The 20,164-nt window shown below is 54.2% G+C and overlaps 1 protein-coding gene across 1 annotated transcript; it reads left to right on the top strand.

Annotated features, from left to right (window-relative positions):
- Positions 1-2,219: 2,219 nt before the first annotated feature.
- On the top strand, positions 2,220-18,700 carry LOC144490512 (uncharacterized; the record flags this gene model as incomplete). Its single annotated transcript, XM_078208248.1, has 9 exons — positions 2,220-2,408; positions 3,306-3,429; positions 4,542-5,624; positions 8,912-9,037; positions 12,595-12,623; positions 13,916-13,948; positions 15,798-15,921; positions 16,503-16,652; positions 18,341-18,700. Coding segments are annotated over 9 exons (2,090 nt in total), but the record flags the coding sequence as incomplete, so codon positions are not given.
- Between the last annotated feature and the right edge of the window lie 1,464 nt (positions 18,701-20,164).

Genomic DNA, 20,164 nt, shown 5'->3' with positions numbered 1-20,164 from the left:
CTGAGGGGGTGCCGCACTGTCCGTCAGTGCTGAGGGGGTGCCGCACTGTCCGTCAGTGCTGAGGGGGTGCCGCACTGTCCGTCAGTGCTGAGGGAGTGCCGCACTGTCCGTCAGTGCTGAGGGAGTGCCGCACTGTCCGTCAGTGCTGAGGGAGTGCCGCACTGTCCGTCAGTGCTGAGGGAGTGCCGCACTGTCCGTCAGTGCTGAGGGAGTGCCGCACTGTCCGTCAGTGCTGAGGGAGTGCCGCACTGTCCGTCAGTGCTGAGGGAGTGCCGCACTGTCCGTCAGTGCTGAGGGAGTGCCGCACTGTCCGTCAGTGCTGAGGGAGTGCCGCACTGTCCGTCAGTGCTGAGGGAGTGCCGCACTGTCCGTCAGTGCTGAGGGAGTGCCGCACTGTCCGTCAGTGCTGAGGGAGTGCCGCACTGTCCGTCAGTGCTGAGGGAGTGCCGCACTGTCCGTCAGTGCTGAGGGAGTGCCGCACTGTCCGTCAGTGCTGAGGGAGTGCCGCACTGTCCGTCAGTGCTGAGGGAGTGCCGCACTGTCCGTCAGTGCTGAGGGAGTGCCGCACTGTCCGTCAGTGCTGAGGGAGTGCCGCACTGTCCGTCAGTGCTGAGGGAGTGCCGCACTGTCCGTCAGTGCTGAGGGAGTGCCGCACTGTCCGTCAGTGCTGAGGGAGTGCCGCACTGTCCGTCAGTGCTGAGGGAGTGCCGCACTGTCCGTCAGTGCTGAGGGAGTGCCGCACTGTCCGTCAGTGCTGAGGGAGTGCCGCACTGTCCGTCAGTGCTGAGGGAGTGCCGCACTGTCCGTCAGTGCTGAGGGAGTGCCGCACTGTCAGAGGGTCTGTGCTGAGGAGTGCCGCACTGTTCGTCAGTGCTGAGGGAGTGCCGTGCTGAGGGAGTGCCGCACTGTGGGTCAGTGCCGAGGGAGTGCCGCACTGTCGGAGGGTCAGTGCCGAGGGAGTGCCGCACTGTGGGAGGGTCAGTGCCGAGGGAGTGCCGCACTGTGGGAGGGTCAGTGCCGAGGGAGTGCCGCACTGTCAGAGGGTCAGTGCCGAGGGAGTGCCGCACTGTCCGTCAGTGCTGAGGGAGTGCCGTGCTGAGGGAGTGCCGCACTGTGGGTCAGTGCTGAGGGAGTGCCGCACTGTCAGAGGGTCAGTACTGAGGGAGTGCCGCACTGTCAGAGGGTCAGTGCCGAGGGAGTGGCGCACTGTCAGAGGGTCAGTGCCGAGGGAGTGCCGCACTGTCAGAGGGTCAGTGCCGAGGGAGTGCCGCACTGTCAGAGGGTCAGTGCCGAGGGAGCGCTGTGCTGCGGGGGGGTCGATGCCGAGGGAGGCCGTGCTGCGGGAGGGTCAGTGCTGAGGGAGCGCCGCACTGCGGGAGTGTCGGTGCCGAGGGAGGCTGTGCTGTGGGAGGGTCAGTACTGGGGGAGCACCGCACTGTGGGAGCGTCGGTGCTGAGGGAGGCTGTGCTGTGGGAGGGTCAGTGCTGAGGGAGCGCCGCACTGCGGGAGTGTCGGTGCTGAGGGAGGCTGTGCTGTGGGAGGGTCAGTACTGGGGGAGCACCGCACTGTGGGAGTGTCGGTGCTGAGGGAGGCTGTGCTGTGGGAGGGTCAGTGCTGAGGGAGCGCCGCACTGCGGGAGTGTCGGTGCTGAGGGAGGCTGTGCTGTGGGAGGGTCAGTACTGGGGGAGCACCGCACTGTGGGAGTGTCGGTGCTGAGGGAGGCTGTGCTGTGGGAGGGTCAGTGCTGAGGGAGCGCCGCACTGTGGGAGTGTCGGTGCTGAGGGAGGCTGTGCTGTGGGAGGGTCAGTACTGGGGGAGCACCGCACTGTCAGAGGGTCAGTGCTGAGGAAGGGGTCAGTGCTAGAGGAGCAGTGCACTATCGGAGGTGCTGTCTTTTGCATGTGATATTAAACCATCTCAGTTGGACATAAAGAAAATCCCACAGCTACTATTGGAAGAAAGGGTGGGCGAGAGGTTCTTCCACGATGAGCTGGGTCCAATATTTATCCCTCAGCTAACATCGCTTGAAAGAAATGAGTTATCTGGTTCCGATCATGTTTCTGTTTGTGGGAGCTTGCTGTGCACTAATTTCCTGCTGCATTTCCTACATTTCAACAGGGACCAGATAATATGAAATGTTTCTCTGGGTCGGGAACAATTTGAGTGATTGAGATGGATCTAATGGGTACCTCAGTGACTGAGTGTTTGAATCTCCCCAGCCCCTACAGATGACAGTGTGTCTGGAGTGAGTGAGTTGGATTACCAGGACCAACGTCTGTCTCAGCTGGAACAGAGGCTGCAACAACAGGAGGATGAGATTACACTGCTCAAGTCTGCACTTGCCGATGCTCTCCGACGCATCTGCTTCTATGACCAGCACTTCTCAATGCTGAAAGCCAGTCTTCCCGGTACGTGCCCAATCCCCACTCCCTCTCCTGGTGTTGGTTGGGTTTTGGGGGAAATCGGGTGAAAGGGGGTGGGTTTGGGTGAGCTTCCTGGGATGGGATTTTATTGTGGTGGGGGGCGGGGGTTTGGGAGTGGTGTTTGATGTGGTTTGCTGGTTGAAGGCCAGGGTTTGAGGGGTGAGAGTGTGTGAATTGATTGTTGGGGAGGGGTCTAATGAGGTTTGGGAGTTGGGGAGGGGTCCAATAGGGAATGGTCCCATGGCTGCGGGACTGCCCAGTGAAGGGGCAGGAGAGCAGCAGAGATCGAGAGTGTTTATTGTCCAGGGGAGGAGTGAGAGAAGTGACATTCCTGGGATGTCCTTTCCGCACATGGAGGATACTGCGGAGAATTCTCCCTGGGGAAGTGGTGACCTAGTGGTATTGTTGCTGGATTAATAATCCACAGAGCCAGGATAATCCTCTGGGGGCACTGGATCAAATCCCACCACACCAGGTGTGAAATTTAATTTCAGTATAAATCTGGAATTAAATCAAAAGATCATGAAACCAATGTCAATTGCTGTAAAAACCCATCTGATTCACTCATGCCTTTTAGAGAAGAAAATCTACCATCCTTAGCTGGTCTGGCCAAGTGTGACTCCAGTGCCACAGCAATGTGGTTGACAAATGCCCTCTGAAATGGCACTGGGGCGTGGGCAATAAACACTGGCCCAGCCAGTGACACCCACGTCCCATGATGAATTTAAAAAAGTTGATGGGATGGTCAATTTGGAGTTTGGAAGGAAAGCTCAGAAATTTGGAGAGAGAGAGAGAGAGAAGGCTGGGATTGGTGACCTCCAGGAGTGTATGAGATATGTAAAGATCTTTATCTCTCTCTGTCTCTGTCTCGCTCTCTTTTAGGAAACCCTACTTTACAAAGCCCGTTCTCTGCCTTGGGCCACACAGAACGGCCCAGTGCGAAAAGGAGCCAGTCTCTAAGTTCAGCTTATGATTTATCTCGACACACTGGAGACACCAGCACAAGGTACCAATCGTCCTCAGTCTGTCTAACCCGTGCTGTCCATTGTACCGGGGCAGCTTCGCACATGGTCGCAGTCGCTCCATCGGTTATTATCCAGCTGTGACCAAGCAGTACAGTGAAGTATAATGCACTATCAGTCACATTTCCTTTCCCCCCATCTCGGACCATTTTAACTTGGATAGTGTTCAGTGGTGGGAGTAAGAAACATACCTTTTTATTGTTGTGAACTCTCCCCTCCGGTTGTTTGCTCTCAGCAGGGTGGAAGAGATTGGACTGTACTTCCCAGAGATCGTCCTGGAGATTGGGCAAACCCCCTCCCTCCCAGCTCACTCCTAGCGGGCCTGGGGAGAGGTACGTCAATGTGAGCGGCAGGGCAGAAGCAGAACCCCCTCCTGGTCTGTCATCTCTGGCCCAGTCACCTGAAGAAGGGGCTCGGGGCTCCGAAAGCTTGTGTGGCTTTTGCTACCAAATAAACCTGTTGGACTTTAACCTGGTGTTGTTAAGCTTCTTACTGAGGTGGTCGCCCAGGGCTGGTGGGGACTGGGAGTGAAGTTAGGAGAATCGCGCTGAGTGTGGTCACTAATTCCTGCAGAGAAAGTTAAAGTAAAATTTATTTATTAATGTGACAAGTAAGGCTTACATTAACACTGCAATGAAGTTACTGTGAAAATCCCCTAGTCGCCCACACTCCGGCACCTGTTCGGGTTACACTGAGGGAGAATTTGGCGCTGCCAATGCACCCTAACCAGCACGTCTTTCGGACTGTGGGAGGAAACCGGAGCACCCGGAGGAAACCCACGCAGACATGGGGAGAACGTGCAGACTCCACACAGGCAGTGACCCGAGCCGGGAATCAAACCCGGGTCCCTGGCGCTGTGAGGCAGCAGTGCTAACCCACTGTGCTGCCGTACCACCCAAAGTTGGTCCCCGCGCCTCCTGGACAGTGATGTGTGCCCAGTGCCATTGGAGACTGAGGAGGGTTTCACTGTGTGGGAGGGGGTTGGGGGATTGTTGTGTGATGGGACGGAGGGGGGAGGGGGGGGTGTGGGAGGAGCTGCAAATTTATGACTCATTTGTGTGTTAATTTTTTTCACTTTAACGTGTACCATCTACAGTTTTACAGGCACAAAGGACAGAAAAGCCTCCGGGATTGAGGCGTTACACAGAGTGCGTGTACAGCACCCCAGGGGTCAGGCAGCAATGGGCATGCGTACGGGCATCCAGGAGTCGGAATTCACTGTCAGGAATCCTCCAGGCTCGCTAGTCCCTCAGTGCCTGTCGCATAATGAGCCTGATCCTCATCCAATCCAACCACACACCTTAGCCCGACAGTGTGCTGGGCTGCACAGCCAGGCTGAGGTGGAGAACCCAGGATGCCAGCCTGCTGCCCAGGCAGCTCGACTTCAACTCGGTGGTGAAAGTGACGGTCTCCCAATCCACTTGGCAGAATCTGGAGTCCAGCACCAAGCTGGGGCAAACAGTCAGCAGCCTGTCCAGCTTCTGAACGAGTGCACAGGAACCCAGCTCCAACCTGCAGAAACTCACTCTGGAGATCAGTGTGTGCAAGGAGCAGCTGCCGTTCCACAAACTGAGAGCAATGCTGCCCCAGAACCTGCCCCTCGACAAGTCCATCCTCCCTCGCAGGACAAAGTGCAGCAATCTTCTCACTGTCCGTTCCAAGCACTGTCCAACGGGATCAAAGTGCAGCAGGATGAGCAGTGGACTCCGAGAGCATCCCCTCAGGATCCCTGTCGGGGTTCGTCAGAAGCTGTCATTCCCGTGGCTCCTCTGAATGGGAGCCGGTCCAAAGCAGAGAGCCTTCCTCCTCCGTTCCAGCCAGAAGCAGCCCCTCATTCAGATACATCTCTGAGCCAGCTGAAAAGTGAAGTCCGTGCTCCAGTGATCAGTGCAAATGGATCTGAACATTTGCAACATGAGCACTCCACAACTCCCACAGCCAGTCCAGATTCAGCCCAGGGATCTCCCTCAGCAGCCGGCCTTGATGTATCGCCGGCTCCCCGTCAGGCACAGTCCGTGTCGGTGTCCAAAGTCTTGCCACAGCCCCAGGGAAGTCTGGAAGAGCTGGATATTCAACCTCGGGCTCCTCGGAGTGTGAGTCAAGCTGCCCAGCTGAGCCTGAAGGATGGTGTCGCCTCGCTACCTCCTGTGACTGCCGCTGCTGTCAGCAAGAAGCTGCTGTGCGTGGGATATTAGCTGTAGTGTTAAATATGTGGGTTGGTGAATGATTGGGTGTCCATTCCACCCCTTCAATCCAGACCCCTCCCGACCCAACCACTCTCACTCACTCCCAAAATCCCAACGCCTCGCTGTTTTCCTTTCTGCGGGAGACTTCTGTTGATCTGTAGAGTTGTCTTTTCCACATAGATTCTTCATTGCTCACAAAGCAGCTCATTGTCATCTGAATTTGAGGGATCTAAGATGGTTGATTGCTGGGCCTGGAGTAATCCGGTTCTGGTGTCGGCTTCTGTCAGTATACTGTATCCTGGATTGATTCCAGATGGAGTGCTGGAGGCCCACGTGAGCCTTTGGATGGAGGTTGTAGCAGGTCTGAGTGTGCTCCTCTTGTAACCAAGTCATCTCTGTGTTGGAATGAACTCTTCACTATCTTTCGTTAGGTGGCAGCTTCCTGTGCCAAGTGAAGGGGACAATCTCAGTCTCAGTGTAGGTCCTAGTGTTCTGGTGCCATTTTGTAATGCCCAGCATGACTGCTATATTGGTCACACCAGGCGGGGGAGGGGGTATGAGAGAGGCAAGCTTTGAACAAGTCAAGCTTTCAGTCCATTTTAAGAAACGAGGGCTTGTATCCCTCCTCACTCTGCCTTCAAGCTCCATTTAGTGAGGCTTTGTGTGTAAATGTAACTGGGGACAATCTCCGTCTCTTGTAGAAAGGAGGATGTTGACATTCTAGGACATGTTGAGTTAAAAAGGGAGGAGGTATGGTAGGTTTTGAGAAACATTAAAGTGGACAAGTCCCCAGGACCAGATAGGGTCTATCCCAGAATACTGAGAGGCGAGGGAAGAAATTGCTGAGTCACGGACGAGGTACCAGAGGATTGAGGAGTAGGGAACACTGTTCCTCTGTTTAAGAAGGACAGAAGAGACAATCTGGGAAATTACAGGCCTGTGAATCTTACATCAGTGGTGGGGAAATTATTGGAGAAGATTCTTAGGGACAGGATGTACTCACATCTGGAAGAGAATCGGCTTATTAGCGACAGGCAGCATGGTTTTGTAAAGGGGAGGTCGTATCTCACAACTTGATTGAGTTCTTTGAGGAAGTGACAAGCGGATTTGTATACATGGACTTTAGTAAAGCCTTCGATAAGGTTCCTCATGGCAGGCTGATACAGAAGGTGAAGTTATATGGGATCCGAGGTGAGCTGGTAAGATAGATACAAAACTGGCTTGGGCATAGAAAGCAGACAGTAGCAGTGGAAGGGTACTTTTCTAACTGGAGGTCTGTGACAAGCGGTGTTCCACAAGGATCCGTGCTGGGACCTCTCTTGTTTGTAATATATATAAATGATTTGGAGGAAAATGTAGGTGGTCTAATCATTAAATTTGCAGATGGTACAAAAATTGGGGGAGTAGCGGATAGTGAGGAGGATTGTCAGAGGATACAGCAGGATATAAATCAGCTGGAGACCTGGGCCGAAAGATGGCAGATGGAATTTAACCCGGACCAATGTGAGGTGATGTGATTTGGAAGGTCTACTGCTGAAGAAAAGTATTCAGTAAATGGTAGGGCCCTTAGAAATATCAGCATACAGAGGGATCTAGGCGTGCAGATCCACAGGTCCCTGAAGGTGGCAACTCAGGTGGACAAGGTGATCAAGAAGGCGCGTGGCATACTGACCTTCACCGGTCGGGGCGTTGAGTATAGGAATTGGAAAATCATGTTGCAGCTGCAGGAGACTTTGGTTAGGCCGCATTTGGAGTATTGTGTACAATTCTGGTCGTCACACTACCGGAAGGATGTTGATGCATTGGAAAGGGTGCAGAAGAGATTTACCAGGATGTTGCCTGGTTTGGAGGATATGGACAGTGAAGAAAGGTTGAACAAACTTGGATTGTTTTCACTGGAGCATCGGAGGATGAGGGGTGACCTGATAGAGGTTTACAAGATTATGACAGGCTTGGATAGAGTGGACAGTCAGAGTCTTTTTCCCAGGGTCGAAGGGTCAGTTACTCGGGGGCATAGGTTGAGAGTGAGAGGGGGAAAGTTTACAAAAGCTGTAAGGGGCAGGTTTTTCACACACAGGGTGGTGAATGCTACCGGAGGAGGTGGTGGTAGCCATGATGTGGAGATGCTGGCATTGAACAGGATGGGTGCAATGTGTCTCTTGGGAAAAGTCGTGAATAGTGATTGAGGTAGTCCACGGGGTTCAGCATCTCTGGATGAAGGAAGCAAAGATTGGCATTTGGAAAAAGACATTTCCTGAGCTTTGTAGTTAATAGACTTTTTGGGCAGGTCAGTCGGGGAGAGTAGGAGAGTTGCACCGTTTCCAGTAGGGTCTACACTTCTGAGTGGAGTCGGGGACAGAGGCTGGGGAGATTGAGTAATGACTGGGGCCATGTCCCTGGATTGATTTGGCACTGACGGTGAGTAGAGGCTTCTGATTTCCAACACCTCCATCCATGAACCTTCATCAGGTAGAAATCCCACAAAAACTTTCAACATCCAATCAGTTCCCATTGACACTCAGTCCCAGAAAGTAGAGAATTGGAAATAGGAGTGTGTGAGAGACACCGGATTGGAAGCGATTTGGAGAACGCTGGCTGGAGCTCCACCCTTGGCTGGTTTTAGCATGTCGAGACCTCATTGTTTCTTTACTAACTTCTAACCCCATTAAAATGATGACTGACCAAGGTGTGTGACTAATGCATGTCAAATTCCAATCACTACTTCTCAATCAAAACCTAATCAAACCCTGCCTGTGTTTGGGGAAAATGGAGTGATCTTCATCTAAGCTAACATCCTGGGGTTTACTCCAGGAGTGAGACAACAAGCATCAAAAATCATTGCCACTCTTTTGCAGAGGTTTGAGGTTGGAGGGCAGCGCGTTCAGCGATTTGAGCAGTGAACCGGACATGATGGGGAGCCTGGCTTCACACGGTCAAAGGGTTACAGGGAGTGGATTGAGATAGGGAGGTGAATGACTTGCTGCTCCGTTTCACAGGGAGTGTTTAATGTGGAAATTGTGAGTGAGCCTTGCTTAAATCTCCATTCTCTACAAACCGAGGGCAGCGTAACTCACTAACAACCCGGGAACACGGCTGTGCTGCAGCTTGACATCTCATCAGCTGAAGGGTGGTCGGGATTGTGTGGCATGGTGAATCGAGCTTTCTAACCCCAACAACATTTCTCTGTAACCTGGGTGTCTGGCTTCTAACACACGGCCTCCCCTCTCTGTTCACTCATCCTCTCATCCTGCCTTTGATACTAACCACTGGTTTTCTTCAGGTTAAGACGCAGCAATACATCAGATAAACTCGGAGCCATGCGGGACACAGAGAACGGAAAACCCAAACTTGCAAGAAAATCTGCCTCCTCCATAAATCTGCTGACAAAATCCAGGACTACAGACAGGTGAGGTGTTAGATAATTCCCTTTCCTCCCCTCTCTCTGTCTCTTCCCAGCTCCTCCAACAGTCAGCGCTGCCTCTTTCACAATCTTTCACCCGCTGGCCAACTTGCCTGCCCATCTCCCTGTCTCTTCCCCACTGCACCCCTCTCCCTCTGACCTGTGTGTCTCCCCCACCCTGCCCCCTCTGACGTGCCTGTCTCCCCCACCCTGCCCCCTCTGGCCTGCCTGTCTCCCCCACCCCTCTCCCTCTGGCCTGCCTGTCTCCCCCACCCCTCTCCCTCTGGCCTGCCTGTCTCCCCCACCCCTCTCCCTCTGGCCTGTGTGTCTCCCCCCACCCCTCTCCCTCTGGTCTGTGTCTCCCCCACCCTGCCCCTCTGACCTGCCTGTCTCCCCCACCCCTCTCCCTCTGACCTGCCTGTCTCCCCCACCCCTCTCCCTCTGGCCTGCCTGTCTCCCCCCCCCCCCCCCCCCCCCCCCCCCCACCCCTTCTGGCCTGCCTGTCACCCCCACCCTTCGCCCTCTGGCCTGCCTGTCTCCCCCACCCCCCACCCCTGGCTTGTGTGTCTCCCCCCCCCTCTCCCTGGCCGATGTGTCTCCCCCACTCCTCTCCCTCTGGCCTGCTTGTCTCTATCTCTCTCTCTCTCCCGCCCCCCCCCCCCCCCCCACTCCTCTCCCTCTGGCCTGTGTGTCTCCTTCCCCCCCCCCCCCAACTCTTCTCACTCTGGCCTGCTTGTCTCCCCTTCCCCCCCCCCCGCCCACTCTTCTCCCTCTGGCCTGCGTGTCTCCTCTCCTCCCCCCCCCCCCCCCCCAACTCCTCTCCCTCTGGCCTGCTTGTCTCTCTTCCCCTGCCAGCTGGTGTGCCTCCCTGGTTGAGATAAGACCCTGAGTTGCGAGCCTGGGCTGATCCCCGTGTTGGGAAAGAGTTGGAATCTTGTCCCAGCCTGCTCCAGCTCTCAGACACACGAATGATAAATGGCGATTAGTTTAATGAAGAAAGCCGCCATTATTTCGGCACAGCTGTTGATGAAATTTTCCAGCTTCTGAATGGCTGACGTGGACACTGGGGCCCCAGCTGATTGCAATCTAACTGTGGGGGTTTCGTTTTAGAGAAAGGAACTAATTGTGCAGGAGAAACGCTCCATTCAGAATTGACCTTTCAGTGAATATGTTACTTAGTTATTCAGATTTTGATGCTCTAACTTTTATTTTGGGTGGCACTGGATCCCTACACTATTGGACGTCTCCAGGTTTTAAACCCAATCCTTCCCCGAGGAACATTCATGTAAACAGGTGTTCTACACGGGTGACTGAATCATGACAACTCCAGCTGATTTTCTGCTCCAGCCGCCCCACTATCACCACCTCCCCCCCCCCACCTCTCGCCAACCATTGCTGGTCCTCATCACTGCCAGGTACCACTTACTGGGTCAGCTCTGGCTCGATGAGTCGTCCTCCCCTATCCTCCACCTTGAATCAGGACGTATGGGGTTAATTTGAAAATGCCCCATATATCTCTACCTTTGGGGTGGCGCGGTGGCACAGTGGTTAGCATCGCTGCCTCACAGCGCCAGGGACCCGGGTTCGATTCCCGACTTGGGTCACTGTGTGGGTTTCCTCCGGGTGCTCCAGTTTCCTCCCACAGCCTGAAAGATGTGCAGGTTCGGTGGATTGGCCCTGCTAAATTGCTCTTTAGTGTCAGGGGGACTAGCCATGGTAAATGTATGGGGTTATGGGGATAGGGCCTAGGGTGGGATTGTGGTCAGTGCAGACTCAGTGGGCTGAATGGCCTCTTTCTCCACTGTAGGCATTCTATGGTTCTCCACTTTCTGCCGACTAACCGATTCTCCATCCATTCTGATCTATATTATCCCCAGCTCCTTGAGACCACGTCTCACCTCTTGACCTTGGCTATATTATCTTATCAAATGCCTTTAGAAAATCTAAACATACCACATTCCCCCTTATCTACCCTACCACATACATCCTCAGTAGAATCATAGAATTTATTAACAGGGGGTTGGAGTTTAAGAGCCGTGGGGTTATGCTGCAACTGTACAGGACCTTGGTGAGACCACATTTGGAATATTGTGTGCAGTTCTGGTCACCTCACTATAAGAAGGATGTGGAAGCGCTGGAAAGAGTGCAGAGGAGATTTACCAGGATGCTGCCTGGTTTGGAGGGTAGGTCTTATGAGGAAAGGTTGAGGGAGCTAGGGCTGTTCTCTCTGGAGCGGAGGAGGCTGAGGGGAGACTTAATAGAGGTTTATAAAATGATGAAGGGGATAGATAGTGTGAACGTTCAAAGACTATTTCCTCGCGTGGATGGAGCTATTACAAGGGGGCATAACTATAGGGTTCGTGGTGGGAGATATAGGAAGGATATCAGAGGTAGGTTCTTTACGCAGAGAGTGGTTGGGGTGTGGAATGGACTGCCTGCAGTGATAGTGGAGTCAGACACTTTAGGAACATTTAAGCGGTTATTGGATAGGCACATGGAGCACACCAGGATGATAGGGAGTGGGATAGCTTGATCTTGGTTTCAGATAAAGCTCGGCACAACATCGTGGGCCAAAGGGCCTGTTCTGTGCTGTACTGTTCTATGTTCTATGTTCTAATCCCTACAGTGCAGAAGAGGCCATTCAGCCCATCGAGTCTGCACCGACTCTCTGACAGAGCATCTTACCCAGACCCTCTCCGTACCCTATCCCTGTAGCCCCACACATTTAGCACGGCCAATCCACCTAACCCGCACATCTTTGGACACTAAGGGGCAATTTAGCACGGCCAATCCACTTAACTTGCATATTTTTCGGACTGTGGGAGGAAACCGGAGCACCCGGAGGAAACCCACGCAGACACGGGGAAAACGTGCAGACTCCACATAGACAGTGACCCAAGGCCAGAATTGAACCCAGGTCCCTGGCGCTGTGAGGCAGCAGTGCTAACCACTGTGCCACCGTGCCACCCATTTGAATAAATTTGTCAATCGCTATTTTCCCTTTGAAAATCCATTGGTCAGATTAGATTCTAACTTTCTGAAAGCTTTGTTCAGATTTGCTGAATAGATACCAGTCTAACCGGTCTGTCGTTCTCTGTTTTCTCTCTCTCTCTCTCCTTTCTTGAATAGGCATGTTATATTTGCCAATCTGCTGGGATTGTTCCACAATGGAGGGATATTGGGGAATTGGAAGCCTCTGCAGCAACCTGGTTTAGAGCAGTGAGGGTGAGAGAACAGGAGGCCCTGGGGAGGATCGGTCAGCTTTTAGCCCTTTGGGTTTCTCCAATACCTCTAATGCTAGTTATCTGACGTTCTTCACATTACTTGCCCCCTATTTCTGCAATATAACCAAGGAACAGCACAGCACAGGAACAGGCCCTTCGGCCCATCAAGCCTGCGCTCACACATGACGCCTTTCTAAATGAAAGATCTTTGCCTCTACGTGTTCCATATCGTGCTATTCGCTGCCTATTCATGTACCTATCAAGATGCCTCTTCAACGTCCTCATTCCCCACAATAATTTTGCCCGTACTGATCTGTGTCTCTCTTTTCTTTCCTGCAGCCGAGCCAAGGATCCATTCCAGACTCCAGGTATGAATCAGGAACTACCCTCAGACCGCCTCACAGCTGGGTGTGATCGGTGTGTGTGTGTCTGTGAAAGGTTTTGTGATTTGGCAGGGCCAATGCCAGTGGATTATCTTTATTCGAAAAAATAATGACCCACTTGCTCTCCAACCTCACAGAATCCAATCCCGTCCCAAATTTCATGCAAATTCATTTCCTTTCATTCTCTCCTTCCCTGAAATGTACAAGCTTAGTGTCAGGAGTAGCTGTTTATGCCTTTCCTTCTCTTGGCAATGGCTTACTTAGTGGCTGCAATTCTTAAGCTCCCAGTCTCGCTACCAGTAACAATCCTTCCTCTCCTGCACCTCCCTCCCCTGAGATTTAACCAATAATCCAGCCTGACAATTCCTGTGTTGAACTGACAGACAGCAGCGCGGTCGGAGGGTGGGGGACCATAAGACATACGAATAGAATGAGGCCACTCGGCCCATCGAGTCTGCTCCACCATTCAATCATGGCTGATATTTTTCTCATCCCCATTCTCCTGCCTTTTCCCCATAACCCCTGATCCCCTTATCAATTAAGAACCTATCTATCTCTGTCTTAAAGACACTCAATGACCCGGCCTCCACAGCCTTCTGCGGCAAAGAGTTCCACAGATTCGCCACTCTCTGGCTGAAGAAATTCCTCCTCATCTCTGTTTTAAAGGATCGTCCCTTTAGCCTGAGGTTGTGCCCTCTGGTTCTAGTTTTTCCTACTAGTGGAAACATCCTCTCCACGTCCACTCTATCCAGGCCTCGCAGCATCCTGTAAGTTTCAATAAGATCCCCCCTCATCCTTCTAAACTCCAACGAGTACAGATCCAGAGTCCTCAACCGTTCCTCATACGACAAGCTCTTCATTCCAGGGATCATTCTTGTGAACCTCCTCTGGACCCTTTCCAAGGCCCAGCACATCCTTCCTTTAGATACGGGGCCCAAAACTGCTCCCAATACTCCCAATGGGGTCTGACCAGAGCCTTATACAGCCTCAGAGGTACATCCCTGCTCTTGTATTCTAGCCCTCTTGACGACCAACCACCTTACACAAGCTGATGATGTGGTGGTTATGACGTAGTTTGGGAGCTTTCTGTGCACCAACTGGCTGTCACCTTTTCTACATTACAACAAGGGTCATTCTGAGGGTGTGTGGAATGTATCTTTCTCTTTCTAACCTGGAGTTTCTGTGCTGCTTCCCCAGTGTTTATAATTTGCACTTTGAGCTTTTGCCTTTCCTTAAAGGAGAAATGAAAGCTCAGGCTGGCCTGGTTTGTCTTTCAGCTGCTGCATCTCGGCGCGGGGTCTACAATCAAGGTGAGCTCTGACATTGTTCAGGCTGAAATCCCGAGGGCAGGGTCGTGTGGATGACAGGAACTTACATTTAACATTGTAAACCATCGATCAAATATAACCCCAAACCACACACAGGCCTTGGGGACATGTGACCAAAAGCTTGGTCCACGAGGCATTTTAAGGACCACATTAAAGGAGAAAGAGAGGGGGGGGGGGGCGGGGTGCGTGTGTGTGTGTCTGTGGGGAGACAGACAGAGAGAGAGGGTGAGGTGTGGGGAGACCGAAACAGACGGGGGGGGGGGGGGGGGGGGGGGATACCTGTGTGTGTGGAGACAGAGACAAACGGGGGGGCGGGGGCGCATGTGTGTGTGGGGAGAAAGAAAGGGTGGGATGTGGGGAGACAGAGCGAGAGAGAGAATAGGTGGGGTGGGAGGGCGTGTGTGTGTCAACAGAGACAGACGGGGGAGGGGTGTGTGTGTGGGGAGACAGAGAAAGGGTGGGGTGTGGGGAGACGGATACAGAGAGAGGGGGAGGGTGGGGTGTGGAGAGACAGATACAGAGAGGGTGGGGGTGGAGAGACAGACAGAGAGTGGGGGGGGCATGTGTGGGCAGACAGAGGGGGGGTGTGTGTGGGGAGACAGAAAGAGGGGGATGTGTTTGTGGGGAGACAGAGACAGACAGAGGGGGATATATGGGTGTGTGTCGGGGGAGACAGGCAGAGGGAGGGGTTTAGGGAGGGAATTCCACAATTTAGGCCCCCCCACCCCCAGGCAGCTGAAAGCACAGCCGCCAATGGTGGAGCGATGGGAATGGGGCATGTGTGACAGGCCAGGTAACTCCATGTTGTAGAGACTGGGATTAATTACTGAGGTATGAGGTGATGAAGCTATGGGGAGATTTTTAATCCCTCAAGTGTAGAAGATTAAGAGGTGATCTAATGGATGGGTTTCAGATGATTTAAGGATTCAAAAGAGAGAAAATCTTTCCTCTGATTGGAGGGGGGGGGGGTGGTGAGGGAGGGAAAGGGGAGTGGAAATCTGGAGAAAAGACCCACAAAAAGCTGTGGAGGGTGGGCGTCAATTTGAGATTTATAGATTTTTATTAAGGGGGTCAAGGAGTTAAGATTCGGATCAGCTGCCTCTAATTGAGTGCAAATCAGGCTCAAGGGGCTGAAGGGCCTCCTCTTGTTCCTGTGTGACAGGCTCGAGGAGGGGGCTGAAGGGCCTCCTCTTGTTCCTGTGTGACAGGCTCGAGGAGGGGCTGAAGGGCCTCCTCTTGTTCCTGTGTGACAGGCTCGAGGAGGGGCTGAAGGGCCTCCTCTTGTTCCTGTGTGACAGGCTCGAGGAGGGGGCTGAAGGGCCTCCTCTTGTTCCTGTGTGACAGGCTCGAGGAGGGGCTGAAGGGCCTCCTCTTGTTCCTATGTGACAGGCTCGAGGAGGGGCTGAAGGGCCTCTCTTATCCTCTCAACACCGTGAATTGAAAATACATTAAAATAGGTCACACTCGGGATGTGGTCATCATTGACAATGTGCTGGTGTTGCTTAAGCCTCTTGTTAGTGGCTTTAATACAACTGGGAAACCACTGCAAGGCAGGTGAGAATCACTGGGTGTTAGACTGGAGTCCGATGTCAATACTGACAGGCTAAGGACAGCAAGTTTCCCACCCTAAAGAGGCAGTATTGGGTTTGACACCAGCCTGGCTGCTTGATGGTCTGATCCCAGCCTGAACTGGATCCTCCGAGTGCCTGCTGTGGATTCTGTACGCGGGGTTTTGTGTTAATGTAACCCCCACACTGTTTGAGAGAGAGCTGCTCGGAGATTCCGCTTCAGTCATTCCTGTAACCTGAGCGCCTGTCCTTCGCTGTTACAGAAGGGATATCAATAAAGATGTTCCTCCGAGGACGTCCAATCACCATGTATGTCCCATCTAAAATCCAGAACATCGATGACCTCAAGTGTGAGCTGCCAGCGGAGAAACTGAAATTGGACTGGGTGTATCCTTTGATCTGCTAGAGTTACCTCTCCCTTCGATTGACACCAGGATGTTGCCTGGTGTGGAGGGCATTAGCTATGAGGAGAGGTTGGAGAAACGTGGTTTGTTCTCACTGGAGCGACGGAGGTTGAGGGGAGACCTGATAGAAGTCTACAAGATTATGAGGGGCATGGACAGAGTGGACAGTCAGAAGCTTTTTCCCCAGGGTGGAAGAGTCAATTACTCGGGAGCACAGGGTTAAGGTGCGAGGGGCAAGGTTTAAAGGAGATGTTTGAGGCAAGTTTTGTTACACAGAGGGTGGTGGGTGCCTGGAACTCCCTGCCGGGGGGAGGTAGTGGGAGCGGATACGATAGTGAGTTTTAAGGGGCGTCTGGACAAATCCATGAATAGGATGGGAATAGAGGGATACGGTCCCCAGAAGGGTAGGGGGTTTTAGTTCAGTCGGGGCAGCATGGTCGGTGCAGGCTTGGAGGGCCGAAGGGCCTGTTCCTGTGCTGTAATTTTCTTTTTGTTCTTTGATAAACTGTGCAGGTGATGATTTATTTACAAGCTCCCCCCGTTTGCTCCTTAATCCAAGTGTAGCTACGGTTACCGAGGCCGCGATTCCCGCTACAACCTGCACTTGCTGTCCTCGGGTGAGATTGTGTATTTCATCGCCTGTGTCGTGGTTCTGTTCAACATTGAGGAACGAACACAGCGCCACTACCTTAAACACACTGACTGCGTACGCTGGTGAGAGAGGCTGGGGAGGAGTGGACTGGATAGGGGTGTAGTGGAGGGGATGGAGGTGGGTGTGAGGCGGGGGGGGAGGTCTGCACAGTGGGCTAGTGTCTGCCCAGGAGGGTGGAGAACGACTGGGGGAGAGGTTGGGCAGGGCCCTGGGAGGAGTGGGGTTGTGATCCGGGAGGGGACTGGAGGAGCAAGGGGTGGGAAGGGGTGTCTGAGGACAGGGGGGGAGGATTGACGTTCTGAGGGAGGGTATAGAACATAGAACATTACAGCGCAGAACAGGCCCTTCGGCCCACGATGTTGCACCGACCAGTTAAAAAAAAAACTGTGACCCTCCAACCTAAACCAATTTCTTTTCGTCCATGAACCTATCTACGGATCTCTTAAACGCCCCCAAACTAGGCGCATTTACTACTGATGCTGGCAGGGCATTCCAATCCCTCACCACCCTCTGGGTAAAGAACCTACCCCTGACATCGGTTCTATAACTACCCCCCCTCAATTTAAAGCCATGCCCCCTCGTGCTGGATTTCTCCATCAGAGGAAAAAGGCTATCACTATCCACCCTATCTAAACCTCTAATCATCTTATATGTTTCAATAAGATCCCCTCTTAGCCGCCGCCTTTCCAGCGAAAACAATCCCAAATCCCTCAGCCTCTCCTCATAGGATCTCCCCTCCATACCAGGCAACATCCTGGTAAACCTCCTCTGCACCCTCTCCAAAGCCTCCACATCCTTCTTGTAATGTGGGGACCAGAACTGCACACAGTACTCCAAGTGCGGCCGCACCAGAGTTGTGTACAGTTGCAACATAACGCTACGACTCCTAAATTCAATCCCCCTACCAATAAACGCCAAGACACCATATGCCTTCTTAACAACCTTATCTACTTGATTCCCAACTTTCAGGGATCTATGCACACATACACCTAGATCCCTCTGCTCCTCCACACTATTCAAAGTCCTCCCGTTAGCCCTATACTCAACACATCTGTTATTCCTACCAAAGTGAATTACCTCACACTTCTCCGCATTAAACTCCATCCGCCACCTCTCGGCCCAACTTTGCAACCTGTCTAAGTCTTCCTGCAAACTACGACACCCTTCCTCACTGTCTACCACACCACCGACTTTGGTGTCATCAGCAAATTTGCTAATCCACCCAACTATACCCTCATCCAGATCATTAATAAATATTACAAACAGCAGTGGCCCCAAAACAGATCCCTGAGGTACACCACTTGTAACCGCACTCCATGATGAATATTTACTATCAACCACCACCCTCTGTTTCCTATCCGCTAGCCAATTCCTGATCCAATTTCCTAGATCACCCCCAATCCCATACATCTGCATTTTCTGCAGAAGCCTACCATGGTGAACCTTATCAAACGCCTTACTAAAATCCATATATACCACGTCCACTGCCTTGCCCCCATCCACCTCCTTGGTCACTTTCTCATGGAGAAGAAGAGGAGAGGAGAGTGAAAGGCTAATGAGGGTGATTGGTTTGGGAGGAGCAGCTCCAGTCCAGGGTCGGGGGTGGGGAGGGGGGGGTTGTGGTCTGGGAGGAGAGTTTGCAGGTCCAGAGGGTGTGAGACGCAGGACAGAGTCTGGGGAGGTGATGTGCGGAATCTCAGCTGATTCCTGTTTTGGGGTCTCCATGTTCACAGCTGTTGTTTTCCACTAGTTTGGCAGTTCATCCGGACAGGGTACGGATCGCATCGGGACAGACGTCTGGGGTCGACAAGGATGGCAAGGTATTGAGTCTCCCAGTCCTCACTGGACCCGCGGGCACTCTCTGTTTAAAGCTCACTCAGTGGTGGCGGAGCGGCTATTCAATAATTCTGAGTCGGCAGAATGAGTGTTTTAAACCTCAATCATTACCCTCCCTGAACTGGAAATTACCGATGGCAACTTGAAGCTCCCCCCGCTCCAGCTGTGTGCTTGATTCAGAACAGCCTGAGGCAACCTACTGGACAACAATCCTGGTTAAAGCTGCCAGGAACCAGGATTCTTTGATCCCAAGTTAGACGTAGTGATGTTGGAATGTTGGTGTGAGAGGGAAATGAAGGGAGAGAGGGTGGGAGTGAGAGAGAGAGAGAGAGGGAGGGAGGGCAGGAGTGAGGGAGAGGGAGGGGCGCAGGGAGGGTAGGAATGAAGGAGAGGGAGGGGCGCAGGGAGGGAAGGAGTGAGGGGGAGAAGGTGGCGCAGGGAGGTTTGGAGAGAGGGCGGGAGGGACTCAGGGAGTGCAGGAGAGAGGGCGGGAGGGACGCAGGGAGGGCAGGAGAGAGGGCGGGAGGGACACGGAGGGTAGGAATGAAGGAGAGGGAGGGGCGCAGGGAGGGTAGGAATGAGGGAGAGGGAGGGGCGCAGGGAGGGAAGGAATGAGGGAGAGGGAGGGGCGCAGGGAGGGAAGGAGTGAGGGGGAGAAGGTGGCGCAGGGAGGGTTGCTGGGAGAGAGGGCGGGAGGGGCGCAGGAGGGAGGGAGGGTGGGAGAGAGGGCGGGAGGGGCGCAGGGAGCGCAGGAGGGAGGGTGGGAGAGAGGGCGGGAGGGGCGCAGGGAGGGTGGGAGAGAGGGCGGGAGGGGTGCAGGGAGGGTGGGAGAGAGGGCGGGAGGGGTGCAGGGAGAGAGGGCGGGAGGGGCGCAGGGAACGCAGGAGGGAGGGAGGGGCGCAGGGAGGGCAGGAGGGAGGGAGGGGTGCAGGGAGGGTGGGAGAGAGGGGCGCAGGGAGGGCAATCTCTCATTTTTAAACAGTGACCCCTAGTTGTAGATTCTTCCACAAGAGGAAGGGAGGTGATGAAAGTTGCGATAGAAATGGAAGTGTTTTCCTCCTCCGCACCTTCTCTCCCTCCCTCTCCAGTTCTTCCTCCCTCCTCCATGTAGGGAGGGGTGTGGGGGAGGGACACAGGGACGGGCAGGGGGAGTGGGGTGGGGGACAGGGGAGTGGGGGGCAGGGGCAAGGGGAGTGGGGGACGGGCAGTGGGGGAGTGGGGCGTGGGGGGCGGGGGAGTGGGGCGTGGGGGGCAGAGGCGTGGGGTGTGGGGGGCAGGGGCAGGGGGAGTGGGGAGTGGGGGCAGGGGCAGGGGGAGTGGGGAGTGGGGGGCAGGGGCAGGGGGAGTGGGGGGCAGGGGCAGGGGGAGTGGGGGGCAGGGGCAGGGGGAGTGGGGGACAGGGGCGGGGGGAGTGGGGGCAGGGGTGTGGGGGACATGGGCAGGGGGAGTGGGGGGCGGGGGGAGTGGGGGGCAGGGGCAGGGGGAGTGGGGGGCAGGGGCAGGGGGAGTGGGGGACAGGGGCGGGGGGAGTGGGGGCAGGGGTGTGGGGGACATGGGCAGGGGGAGTGGGGGGCGGGGGGAGTGGGGGGCGGGGGGTGGGGTGTGGGGGGCAGGGGGAGTGGGGCGTGGGGGGCAGGGGCGTGGGGGGCAGGGGCGTGGGGTGTGGGGGGCAGGGGCAGGGGGAGTGGGGGACGGGCGGGGGGAGTGGGGGACATGGGGAGTGGGGGTCAGGGGGAGT

Source organism: Mustelus asterias, unplaced genomic scaffold (assembly GCF_964213995.1).
Source record: "Mustelus asterias unplaced genomic scaffold, sMusAst1.hap1.1 HAP1_SCAFFOLD_3382, whole genome shotgun sequence".
Taxonomy (NCBI): Eukaryota; Metazoa; Chordata; class Chondrichthyes; order Carcharhiniformes; family Triakidae; genus Mustelus; species Mustelus asterias.
Note: the sequence above shows the minus strand (reverse complement) of the source record. Positions and strands in the feature narration are given on the sequence as shown.